This window comes from Lepidochelys olivacea (genome assembly GCF_965140295.1).
Source record: "Lepidochelys olivacea isolate rLepOli2 genome assembly, chromosome: 25".
NCBI lineage: Eukaryota > Metazoa > Chordata > Testudines > Cheloniidae > Lepidochelys > Lepidochelys olivacea.
The window spans coordinates 15,391,572-15,404,862 of record NC_140435.1 but is presented as its reverse complement, the minus strand read 5'-3'; the positions used below and the strand labels follow the sequence as shown (position 1 = coordinate 15,404,862).

The window sequence follows — 13,291 nt, the reverse complement described above, 5'->3', positions numbered from 1 at the left end:
CTCATCCAGTGGCTCTGACTTTCGAAGTCTAATTAACTAACTGCGCTAGCTCATTGTGACGTGAAGGGATCGACTAGAAAACAACAGCACTTTGCACTGCTCAAAGCTCCTCCCACCTGGGGATCTCAAAGCCCTTAACAGTCAATCATTCCACCCCTTTCCCAGGTAGGGAAATATTATCCCTAAATATCTAAGGAATTTATATGGCCCAATAAAAGCTGAGCACCTTGGGGGGAAGGGGAAACTGAGGCACAGAGCTTTTAAGTAACTTGCTCGAAGTCAGACAGCAAGTCAAGGGGTGGGTGGGAGCTTGGACAGTACCCAGGAGCCCCGAGTCCAAATTCCTTGCTCAAAAAAGTCAATTACACTCCCCTTCCAAAGCAGGGAATAAAACACAGGAATCCTAACTCCCTGTTCCCAGCTTTGGCCACTGGAGCGGGGAAAAGAGCCCAGGACGCCTGACTCCCACTCACTTACTCTTGGCCCTGGCAGATACTGTCTGTCAGCAAGTGGAGCAGAAAACAGTACATGCCGAAGAGGTGTGTGGAGGAAAAGGCAGGAGGCCTCAAAAGCAACGGACTCACACGACATTTATTTTTATTTTATTATAAAAAAATACAGACTCCAGATGAAGGGATCGGGTTTACCATCAGCACGACGTCGAGAACGAAAGCTGCATGTCTAAGAACCAAGCTAGGCTGAGCTGAGACCCACAAGCGAAAAACAGTTCCCGTAAGATGGGTTCATCCCCGAATGGAAAACCAAAAACCCCCAGACCAAACCAACCCCCCCCCCCAACAAACCAAAAAACCCCATTTTTTAAATTTAGAGCTTCACTTAAATGCTGCTTCCTTGTTTGCTTTTTCTTTATTCTCTCACCGTCGCTGTACTATATATATATATAACATATATACCACAGACCAAAGGCCCGATTTTGCCACCGTTGCACTGCCTGCGGTCCCAAGATTATTTATATTAGGAGAGCCAAACGAGATGGGGGTCTTATGGTGTTAGATGCTGGACATTCACCGTCCCTGCCCCAACGAGTTTACAGTCTAAGCCCCTTGTCCTGAAAGCAGGCTCTGGGTTAGCTGGTCTGTCCAAGATCGAGCCCCAACAGACAAGATAGACAAAGGAAGTATTCTTACCAGCTGGGGGACTGAGGCTTGAATTTTTAAAGGAGGCACTGACTGTCCATGGGAGCTGGGCACGTAAAATCCTTCTGGCTCCTTTGAAAATCCCAGCTGAGTCAGCAAGTTATTTAAACATGGGCACATGAGTAGCTCCACTGGCCTCCAGGACCACTCATGTGCTTACGTCGCTTGCTGAATCCGGTCCAAAGGTCCCACCAGAATCTGGTCTCCTGGGTGCCAGGCCACCCTCCCTTCCCTCTTTACGCCATTGGCTGACTGCTGGGACAAGGCTACTCGATTTGAGCCAGGGAAGCAAAGCCTGGCCCCTACGGACAGGGAGGAGGGTGATGCTTGTATAAATGTGGTACTTTCGTCTGCCTTTAAGAAACGTTCCCTGGTCTAGATACAGTGGGGGGGCCGGGAGGGAGGGGAAGCGGAGCTGGAATTGTTGATAATCAAGATGAGCTTATTGCGAGTTTTTAGCTTCCTAGTCTAAAAAATAAAAACAAAATAAAATTAACATAAAACCTTCCATAAAATTCATTCTCAACGATACATTAAAAAAAACAAACCTGTCACAGTATAATGCCTGCTGGCCATATTTACAGAAGGACCAGACCTGCTCTGGTTCAGTCCCTGGGGCTCACGGAGAGATGCTGTAGAAACTGACGGTTTCCGTGCGCGTTTGAAAAAGACATCCGTAGAAAGACCGTTTTTTGTACTATTATTAGGATTGTGATTTTAAATCTAAGCTTTATTTCCTGGAATGGAGGAGACGACTTGAGTTCTGCCCTCATGGTGGGGCGAGCCGGGCAGCAATGGAGACACCTGCAGATAGGGCTCCTGCTTTAGAAGGTGATGCAAATCTCACCCCCGGCCCCTTCTTCCCAGCCAAAGACTCTTCCCCCACCCCAAACCCACCCACTGCATCCCTTGGAGAGAGACGGTAGCATTCTGCCAGCACCTTGCTGGACTCCTCTCTAATGGGCACTGGTATGTGCAAGGAAGAATCAGCCATTCGCTTTCCCCCACCACTGCCACGACCTCTTCCATGTTCCTTTGCTTGTCCCGCTTTCTTAGTTCTTATTCCCTGGAATGTAACTTCCTTTTGTCACCAAAAGCCTCCATTAGGGGTTGGAGCACAGGAGAAGGGGCAGAAATTAGGAAGTGGGGTTTTATTAGGAGATGGGCTTGTGCCAAAACACTAGACGCAGACAGACTGTCCCCGGATGTAAGGACAGGAGAGGCTGAGATCCAGGCTTGGATGGGGATCTGAATTTTGCAAAACAGGCCCCATCTAATCATCTGAATTCCAAAGTGTGGGGCCAATCGGCGGCTTTATTTGAAAGTGGAGAAGGAAGCAAAGAAAGCCAAGCCAGCAGTTATTCCAAGCAAGTAACAGCGCAACAGAGGAACAAGCCATCAGGATGTGCAGGATCGAAGGAGACTCGTAAAGGGAAGGAAGGATCCCCAGGGAAAACTTCATAGAGATCCACCCCCTCAGGTCAGCTCCATTCTCTTTACTGCTGTCTCAGCCCGATTAGCAGCTCGCTTGCATGTGTAATACAGCCCGGGATCACTGAGCTGGGTGGTAAGGACAAGACAGATGGGTTTGCTCTGCTCCTCATGTCTAGAAGCAGTGGCCACAGGAGAGGGAATTGGAATGGCAGCACTGGTGATGCAGATCCGTGTTGGGAATTTTCTGTAGTATCTGGCTGATGAATCTTGCCCATATGCTCAGGGTTTAGCTGATCACCATATTTGGCGTCAGGAAGGAATTTTCCTCCAGGGCAGATTGGAAGAGGCCCTGGAGGTTTTTCGCCTTCCTCTGTAGCATGGGGCACGGGTCACTAGCTGGAGGATTCTCTGCTCCTTGAAGTCTTTAAACCACGATTTGAGGACTTCAATAGCACAGACATAGGTGAGAGGTTTTTCACAGGAGTGGGTGGGTGAAATTCTGTGGCCTGTGTTGTGCAGGAGGTCGGACTAGATGATCATAATGGTCCCTTCTGACCTAAATATCTATCTATGAATCTATGGATCAGTGGGGTTATGGAGGAAGGGGCACTGCTTTCTCAAAGGGACTTGCGGGAAGCAGGGAGGGGAGAGGGAAAGGTTGCCGTCAGTGCTGGGAGCGAATTAAAACCTAAGTACGGAGTCAGCGATGTGAGAGGAGGAAGGTACTAGGCAAAGATTTGGGGCCAGACCCTCAGCTGGTGTAAACGGACGTAAGTCAGTGGAGCGATGCTGATGTCAACCAGCGGAATTTTTAGCTTTGGGAACCCAGGATGGTGACCTTCACCTGCACACGGCCTAGTTTAGTGGCTCGCGTGAGCCATGGAAGGGCTCTGCCCAAGAGTGAGTTCAACCCAGATGCCCTCCAAAGGCCCCAGGCTCCCTCTGCATCCCCTGCCCACTTAATTCCCCTTTGCGCCATGGGGAGGTGGTAACCAGCCAGAGCCTCTTCTAAATTCTAGCCCCACCCGAGACTGGTTACATTCCTGACATTAACACACCCCCCCCCCCAAGCCTTTCTGCTCAACTTCCAGATGCCCCTTTCCCAAACTAGATTTTTGATCCTGCTCTCAGTGACCTCAGTGGCAACCCCCCTTCCCCCCACATTTACCCACTGTCTTCACTGGGCCCAGTAACCCTTCTGCTGGCGTTGCTCCTTGGTTTTCCAAGGACGTCAATTGCAGGGTCAATTACATTTGGCTGGCTTAGGTGTATACCTGCCCATCCCTCCCACAAGAAAACCGACCCTCCCCCCGCCCAAAGAAACAACCCACATATCTATGAAAACAGTACAGTCATCCCACAAGGTTCTGACAACCAAGCCAGGTCAGCGCTCCTCCATAAAGCTTTCGATGGCCTGTTTCCATCTTGGCCCCCCGCCTCCAAAACATAAGCCTGAAAGGAGCATTAAGGTATTAGCACCGCTCTGTCCAGGTGGCCCTGAGTCCAGCGGTACGAGCAACGGCAAACAGCTGGGCTAGTTTGGGAAAGACTCCAATGCAGTGTAAGCACTGCCGTTCTCGGCCTGCATCTGGCACGTCCCAGAGTCCGGGCACCTTGTTTGTTTGCCAGCCACCAGCTCCCCTGCTTGCAGCCAGGGACTGAATCTGTCTGAGCATCGCGGAAAACCTGGGAAGGAAAGCCCAAGCTAGCCCCTGATCCCGCATTCCTTGACGGCTTGGAAGGGAACGTTGCTCATGGAGATTTCTGAACCACAGATGGGGGAGGGGGTCTCGTTGTGTGGCTAAGTCTCAAGAAGTGCGAGAAAAGCACTAAAAAAAAATAAAAAATAAAATAAGGATTCTAATATTTGGTCTAGAAATTTCAAAAGCAAAGTCCTACAAGGAGGGTCAAAGTGAGCTGAGCGTCAGCACCATGAAAAGTGGGCCATCCCGGAAGCAGGAAAGCAGCGCCGATCCCCCCACTGCTCTTTTCCACTGGTATTTTGTCATTCCCCGCCCCCAAACCAGAGTGCTGGGGTGCAGGGCAGGGGTGTTATTTTGTACATTGGTAGAAATTTTGCAGCCTTCTTCCAAGTGAATCCACGCCAGGAACAAAAATTCTCCGAGCTGGGAATAAGGCCGGGATAGGAAAAAAATCCTTCTTCGTGTCCCTGCCCAACCCACCTCCCAGCTCAGGAGTCGCAGTTCAAAGGTTATTGTGAAAAAGAGAAAACTTTTTAAAAACAAAGCAAAAGGCTGGCTCGAGAGGGTTCATTCTCCCCGGAGGCAGAGAGAACGCATCTCTTCTCCTGCGTGTCCCCATCTCTCTCCTCCTTTCCCTGCCAAACCACTCCCCTCTTCCTTTGTTTTCTCCTCTTGGGGCTAGGAGGTGAGAATAGTCCAAAACACCGGTACCACGAGGATGAGGTGCGGGACCCTGAGGCTGCAGCAGGAGTTATTGCTGGTGAAAATAGGCTCCGGAGATTCGTACAGGGAGTCATCTGTGAAGGGGGAGGAAAAGAGACATGTCAGACCACAAAATGCCCACCTGGGAAGCTGTAGGGCCTGATCCTGCAATGTGCTGAGCATGGTCAACAGGGGGCGCTTGGCACCTCAAAGAATTGTTTGGTTCTCTCCCAGGATCAGGCCCACCAGGGGTCTGAGCTGTGCTCCTCTTGCATTGGATCGTATCTGTGGTGCCTGCAGAGACCTGATCCAACTGCAAGGTTGTCAACCCCCTGGGTTCTGAAATGAGGAGTCAGCCCCCACCTCCCAACAAATCTTGAGATTGGCTTAGAAATCATGAAATTTTGAAGTAACAACTATTAGGTTCTTTTTTCAGTGTGTGTGTGTGTGTGTGTGTGTGTGTGTGTGTGTGAGAGAGACACACTTACAAGCTTTTTTCCATAGCTAGCAACGTGAGAACCGTACTTTAATAGGGTGTTTAAATGAGTTGAGAGCCTTGCCTAATCATATGATTCCAGGAACTGGGGTTTTAAAGAAACCCACCAAATATTAGAAGAGTGGCGATAAACGCAACACTGAGATTGCAGAATTGGTGTCTGAGATTGTAAAGCTCTTTGGAGCTAGGACTATGAGCATTTCTAGCTGCCCTGGGAGGAGCCTAGTACATACTTATGGATGTCGTGAAAGAATAAATCATCCTAATAGGAACTGCGAGACAGGAAGAGATCCAAGACCAACTAGCCCTGTATGTTGTCTCCCACAGTGGCCAATACCAGACAATAAGAGGAAGATGTAGGAACCCAGACATTGGTTAATGATGTGGGATAATCTGCTCCCTACATCAGGTGACTGGCTTAAGCCCTGAAGGCTGATGGTCCCTTCATAAATTTTTGGCGTCATTAATCAATTTGCATAATCAAAGACATGCTCTTCATCTAGGAAGGTCAGTAGCTAGCTGTGTGCATAACACACTGTAGTTTCTAATCCTTTCTTCTAGGGCACATCAAAAGAAAACTTCTTCCCAACTGATTTTGTTGTCTTCAAGAGATCCAGACACATGGCGTTCCAGATCATATCCACACCGGGAAACTAAACTCACTTTAAAAAAGGAGAGAAAATACGGCTGCTGCATTTTAGAGCTGCTCACACCTTGATCCCCACCCCCCCCCCGCATTTAATTTCAATGGAGCTTCCCTCCTTCACCTGCCACTTTCTCCTGGCTTCGTTTGGTCAGTTATTATTCTTTGTTTCATTTGATTTATTATATCCATAGAAATACCAACAAAGGGAACAGGAACATACAACCAGCATGCGGAAAGTGATTAGGCTGTAGAGCAAGAATACAGTCAATCTCAAGCATTCAAAAATAAAGAGCGAGGCCTTCAGAAGTCATGAGACTGGCTTAACGCTCTTAAGATTTAAAAAAGAAGAACGCACGCTAGGCTCTTTTTTTATTTGGCCTCTTGTGCCGGAAACTTCACAGGTCCCGTCTTCTAATTTTCTTCTGCCACCACGGGGGCTGGAATTCTAGCTTCGGGTCTTTTTGTTTGTTTTTAAATGAAAGCCAACATCCTCATATAATCATATGACACCCGGAGTAATTTACCACACTAGCAACTTACCAAACAGGAATTAATTCAGGGAAGTCCCCTGGCCCGTGCTAGACACAGGAGGCCAGATTTTGTTATCACAATGATCCGTTCTGGCCTAGGAATCTCTGAATCAGAAAAACCTCAGACATTGTGAGCCTCGTGGTAAAATCGTGAGAACTGGCAGTGCTGGATCAAAGGAATGGAAAAGCAATTCCATAGTAAGAGCCCGGCACCAGCAATGAGACCCAAGAGGGGAAACAATGGGTCCAGATCCGACATCCTCGCTCACTGATTTCAGCCAGGAAAGATCTGTTGAGCTTGAGTAAAGGTGGCAAAATCTGGCCCACAGAAACAGAAAATCAAGGGGGTTGCAAACGTGTACCTGGCAAGTGCTAGCCCAGAAAATAGCTATGGCTCTGCTCTTGGGGACGCTTAAGCAGGTGAGTAACTTTTCTCCCGCGAGCAGTTCCCTTTAATTGAGACGCGGGTAAAAATGGCATGAGGCACTGGAGCCTTGCCAGAGGAATGGGAGACAGCGTCTAGTCGAGACAGGCTCTGCCTAGCCCTTGGGCACCGTCACTGAATGATAACGGTTCCTTCCGCACCTTAGTCCCCGTGTTGGTAGTCAACCTCGCTGCTTAATTCCCCATGCAACCAGGTTCTGCAAAACCTCTGAGGTGAGGCCTGATCCAAAGCCCACAGAAGACCATGGGCATAAGAGCAGCCAGGCTGGGTCAGACCAAGGGTCCATCTAGCCCAGGATCCTGTCTTTTGACAGTAGCTGGTACCAGGTGCCTCAGAGGGAATGAACAGAACAGGGCAATTATCGAGTGATCCATCCCCTGTTGTCCAGTCCCAGCTTCTGGCAGTCAGAGGTTTAGGGACACCCAAAGCATGCGGTTGCATCCCTGCCCATCGTGGCCAATAGCCATGGATGGACCTGTCCTCCATGAATGTATCTAGTTCTTTTTTGAACCCTGTTATACCTTTGGCTTCATGACATCCCCTGGCAATGAGTTCCACAGGGTGACTGTGTTGTGTGAAATACTTCTTTTGTTTGTTCAACCGGCTGCCTATTAATTTCACTGGGTGAGCCCTGGTTCTCCTGTTATGTGAAGGAATAAACAACAACACTTCCTTCTTCACTTCCTCCACACCAGGCATGATTTTACAGACCTCCATCACGTCCCCCCTCAGTCGTCTCTGTTCCAAGCTGAAAAGTCACAGTCTTTTCAATCTCTCCTTGGAAGGGCTTTGAATCGGGCTCTCGGTGCAGCGTGAAGACAGGTGCTAGCGAAGCAGAGACCCGGTCCTACTCTTGTGCAGTCCCGGCAGCAATGTTGGCATGCGTAGGAACCCCCAGTTCCAAGACAAACACAGGCCCTTGCAAAGGGAGTTCTGTGCACATTGGCCAGACGGGAGAGCTAAGCTAAACCACAGCGAGGAACTGCAGCTGCTGAGTTTGGAGGCTGACTGGAGCCAGCAGCTACAGGACAGCGAAAGTGGGGCACTCAGCAAGGCCTGGAGGGAATGATGCAAAATGAAAATACCAGCTGGGCAGGTATGAAAGCTCAGCCCTGGCTGGGCTCTATCGCTGCCTTTATGGGCTGATGTTCTCAAGGTGCGCGGTGCAGGATGTTTTTGTTCTGCTTCATTAAAACCAGGCTGACAGACTTATGGGAATATCTGCCTGCCTGCACAGTGAGCCTTGCGGAATGAAGTCCCCGACAGCCCCATGGAGTTCAACGCCAAAGATGTTGTTCAAAAGCTGGCTGGGACCCAGAGGTGTCCAACTGGGTCTTGGGTGCTGGACTGTCAGTCTGGTGATCTGAGGACTTGAGAAAAAGCCACAAACCGGACAGCCGTCAACCTCTCAAAACATATGAGGTAACTGCTCAAGACATGAGGTGATTGTCCCGTATTGGTGAAGCCGCAGCTGCAGTCCTGTGTTCAGCTCTCGGTGCCGCACTTTTGGAAAGATGTGAGTAAACTGGAGAGAATTCAGAGGAGAGCAACAGAAATGATCAGAGGTTTAGAAAACCTGAGCTGTGAGGAAAGGTTGAAAGAATTGGGCAGGTTTAGTCTGGAGAAGAGAAGGCTGAGGGGGGACCTGGTAACAGTCTTCAACTATGTAACAGGCTGTTATAAAGAGGAGGATCTGTTGTTCTCCCTGTCCACTGAAGTTAGGATAAGAAGGAATCAGTTTAATGTGCAACAAGGGAGATTTACATCGGATATTAGGAAAAACTTTCCGACTGTAAGGAAAGTGAAGCACCGGAACAGGTTACCTAAGGAGGTTACGGAATCCCTGTCCTTGGAGGATTTAAGACCAGATTAGACAGACCCTTGTCAGGGCTGGTCTTGGGTTATTTAATCCTGCCTCTCGGTTGGACTAGATGACCTCCTGAGGCCCCTCCCAGCCCTACATTTCTATGATTTCCATTATTTCTCTTCCTGCGTCTGTCTGTATTTCACACGCAGTACGATGCATCCCTGGCCATGTGTCTGTCTGTATTTCACACGCAGTACGATGCATCTGTCTTTCCCACATGTTTTATTGTAATATAAACAGCTGAATAACAGGTAATCGGGAGGCAAATTCTTTGAATCCCGGGGCATGCTCTTATCTGCTTTTGTTCCCAGCCTCCGTGCAGCGTGGGAGAGGGGGCCCGGGAACTCCCCGCACTGACCCTGGGGGTAGGGGTAGGGTTATTGCTCTGTAAATGGGATTAGAAGGCATTTCATCCCGATTCTCTCCTAAGCCTCTCCCTGACAGCAGGGTATGCCAACTATGCGGGTGGTATTGTGCAGGATGGATTAGATCCGACTGCTGTTGCCAACTTGTAAGAAGCCTGGGAGACTGACGCCCTGTAATTCTGGCCAGAGCTGGAGTTGGACCAACGTTTGGGAGGTCAAAGGGCAATTGCTTAATAACACTCCAATAATCCAGCATCCAAAACCCTAGTCAGGCAGCAAAGCAAAGTGCATTAAAGGGAATAAGTTAAATTATGACTAAAGCTGTTAACATGTTCCCTGGGCTCCACTCTCTTATGTTTATTACTGGATTAAGGATCTCACAGACCTGAAGCCAGGAAAAGCAGAGCTTTCCCCAGCCGTTGGTGCAATTTTCTCTTGCTCCTGGCTGTCTTATTTCCTTCCCCCTCTTGTGTCTCTTCTTTTCCTCTGCTCTTCTTCCTTTGCTGCTGCTCTTTTGCAGGGTTTTACACACTTGTGCCATTATTGTTTGGGTTACAGTAGCGCCTCGCGGTTCCACGCAAGTGCAGGGCCCCCACCTGCTCGATGCTGCACAGACACCTAGTTACAGGTTCTTCCTCCATGAGTCTGCAGTCTAAGTAACTCAAGTCGGCATGCAGCGGGGTGCTGTCCTGCGAGCACTGAGTACTCCCCTTGCCCTGCGAACTCCCACTTAGTGGGGAGCCTTCAGCCAGGTAAAGTTTTGGGCTGCCCAGCACGTGGCCTGCTGAGCCCCCATAACGCCACCTGAAATCAACGGGAGGGGGAACGTTCAGGAGCTCAGCACCTCTTCAAAAATCAGGCCTGCTCCCTGCCTCAAGTCGGCCTCCCAGAGAACAGAAGCATTCAAAGACTTTGTGGCTGCTTCTGAACATACAGGGGCTCAGAATCCACCTGCTGGAATCAGGACCCCGTGGCACAAGCTGGCAGTTCAGATCCTCATTTGATCTCGCTTAACAATAACTAAAGGGTTGACTTCGGGCCTGATCCAAAGCCCACTGAAGTCAATGGGAGTCTCTGACTAAGTACCGGTCCAACGCCTAGCATGGTGCGGTCCCCGATCTCAGCTGGGGCTCCCTGGTGGTAGCATAAGAAAATACTAACAATATCGATCGAGATTTTTTTCATTCTACAAAGGTCAACCAAAAACGAGAATGTGTTTTTAGGTGGCTTCGCTATTTTGGGTTTTATTTTAAAGCCGCTCGAATGACAAAGAGAAACGATGTCCTTTTCACCAGGGCAGCCGGTCCCTCACTTCCCCAGCGAGAGCTGCTGCCATGCACTAATTACATGTTAACAGGAGAAGAAAATTATTAATTTGTTTTTTGAAACGCCTGAGTTATTCGATTCTGAAAAGTCACCACTGTGCCGAGATTATTGTTTTTTCCCCCTCATTTGGAACTCAGCGGCAAACGTCCATCTTGCAGGTTATGTGCCTGGCATGAATGAGGTACCACGCAGCCTCCTGCAGGCTTTGGCGGGGCTGGTGTGCTGGGAATTCAGGTGCCATTCAGCTGGTAGAGGAGCTCCTGCGGGAGCGTTCTTCCTACACAAAAATCCTGGCAAAAGGGTGACATCAGTGCGCCTTCAAAGCTGTGACAATAGCCAGGGTTTTAACCTACTGCATCCGAGTGACCCGTGGGCACAAGGTCGATATATGGGGATGGCTTTATTCTCGCCACCACCTTCAAATGTTTTTAAGGCTGCCCTGAGGACCTGTGGGGATTTTTTTACATCGCAAATGAAACCAGGAAGAGCAAACGAATGCAGAGCAAAGCACCCATCGCACCTACACAGTGCCAAGCTCCTCAGCTGGTGTCAACCAGTGTAACACCACTGAAATCAGCACTGATTTACATCAGAGGAGGATCTGGCCCAGGAAGGCAGGATCAGGAGCTTTCCCCGCGCATCAGAATGGCAGGGAGGTTTATCAGACCCTTCTCAGGATCCTCTGAAGTATTTCCTGAGTGTGTTTCTGTGCTGGTACAAGGGGCCAGATCAACATCTCCACACTGCAGGGAAGAGACAGGGCTCCGGTGCAATGAACATGACAGGGATTCTTTTCTCGAGGGTGCTGGACACAGACCCACCATGCGGTCCCCTCTACTTCTCTAGCTCCCACCTGGGCTGCCCAATGTTACCACACAGGGGGTTGCCCAAGTCCTGGCGTGGATCATGCACCCCGCAAAGGGACAGCCCCCTACAGTATTCAAAGAGCCTGGGCAGAACAAAAGAGTTTACAAAGCAGGGACTGAAGGAGCCAACGATGAATTGGGGTGAAGTGGGGCAGAGCCAGAACGTTTGGGGCTGGGTCAGAACTTGCGCAAAGTTTAGGGCTGTTTAGATCTGAGCACTTGGCTCAGTTCCGTCTCTAGCATGGGGTTTTGCCAAATCTTTTTTTCCCTTCGTTTAAGCCATTGTACTTGAAGGGAAATTTAATTAGTAAAATCCCCACCCCCCCAGCGCTCCACGCTGGGCAAACTCAAAAGATCACTGACTGGCAGATTCCCACCCTGCTCCTAGCCTGGTCGGGGAAATACCATGAATAAACTCACAGCTGCTCAGACCTTGCATTTCGCCCTAGCCACATGGAACGGGAAGCTCGGCAGACTCCGTGCCCGGTTCTATGTCGAGAACCCATGGGTTCTAAGCTCTGTACGACGAGTTCTCCCCTCCTGCATACACAGCTTCCCAGCTCCCATCGCCCACATGGGAGCAGGCAACACACTTGAGCTACTTACTCGTTGGTCGAACATAAACCTTCAGCTTTAAGCAGGGCCTGTCCACCATGTTAAGGGGAGGAGCAGCTGGAAGAAACACAAAGGAGAGAGAGAGAAAACACAGTGGTGTTAGAAGAGGAGCGTGACATCCCGTCCCGTTTGCCTTAACAAAAACCAGCACAGTGCTACCTATTAAATCAGCAGCATCTCTCACTGCAACTCCCCCGGCTTGCGGCGGACTGAACATAACCCAGTTTATTGACGACAATATAGGCCAGAAGGGCACCTAACTCCCTTAGGCACTTTTGCAACTCCCAACCATCATTCCCAGAGGCACAACTCAGGGTCAGGGCCACGTTGAACTGGTTGTGTGACTAACTCATATAAAGACAGAGCCTCTGCTCCAAAGATCTTTACATCCTAAGCAGACGAGCGACAAATGAGGGGTGTGGGTGGAGGAGGGAGATGGTCAGGCAGGTGCGATTTTTATAGACATACGTGTCATTGCAATTTTTAAACGACTGAGGGCTAGCGCCCCCCACCTGCCCCTCAAGCCAGTGTTGCTCGGCAGATTTCTTAGGGGCTTCGCACCAGAGCTGGGCGTGGGAGAGGTATCTGCAGAGGGCAGTAGCCTGCAGGATCACTGATCTAGTTCTAACCCCTCCGGAATTGGCCTATAATTAGCAGTTCCAGCTAAGCACACAGATTTTCCTTCTGTGGCACCTGCTGAGCTGTTGCTATTGCTTTGTACCCCAGCTGGGAGGTGGGGAATCCATACTCTCCTGGGGTCCCTTTTCTGTTCAGTCTTTAGCAATCAGGTCGCTACGCCCGTATCCACACAGGACAGCAATGTTCTCCCTGTCTCCGGTGCTGCTGGAGTCCCCAGGACAGAGCTTCCGTGCCAGCAGCCGGGGGCGGTGGGGGGGCCGTGCAAGGCTCGGGCGAGCAGCTCAGGCCAGCCCCACACACAGGGGGCTGGGGGGGGATGGACCTCAGGCTAGCGCCACATGGTGTCCCATTTTCCCTTTTGGGAAATATGGTCACCCAAGCATGGCTTAGAGCACGGCACACTTCCCTCACCCAGCCCCATTAACACGGCTCAGCCCAGACCTCAAAAAGACTGGCGCTGAGGTCTCTGAATGCCAACGATCCACCCTTTTCCAGCCCTG

The 13,291-nt window shown here is 50.1% G+C and overlaps 1 protein-coding gene across 4 annotated transcripts in view; it reads right to left on the bottom strand.

Annotated features, from left to right (window-relative positions):
* Positions 1 to 2,442: 2,442 nt before the first annotated feature.
* Positions 2,443 to 13,291, bottom strand: part of EFNA2 (ephrin A2) — a 140,564-nt gene continuing 129,715 nt past the window's right edge. For all 4 annotated transcript variants that reach the window (XM_084614496.1, XM_084614498.1, XM_084614499.1 and 1 more), the window contains exons 3-4: positions 12,144 to 12,209; positions 2,443 to 5,091 (exon numbers count right to left, since the gene is read on the bottom strand). In XM_084614496.1, the coding sequence (XP_084470622.1) occupies positions 4,973 to 5,091; positions 12,144 to 12,209 (185 nt within the window). In that variant the 3' untranslated portion in view covers positions 2,443 to 4,972. The remainder of the gene's footprint in view (positions 5,092 to 12,143; positions 12,210 to 13,291) is intronic.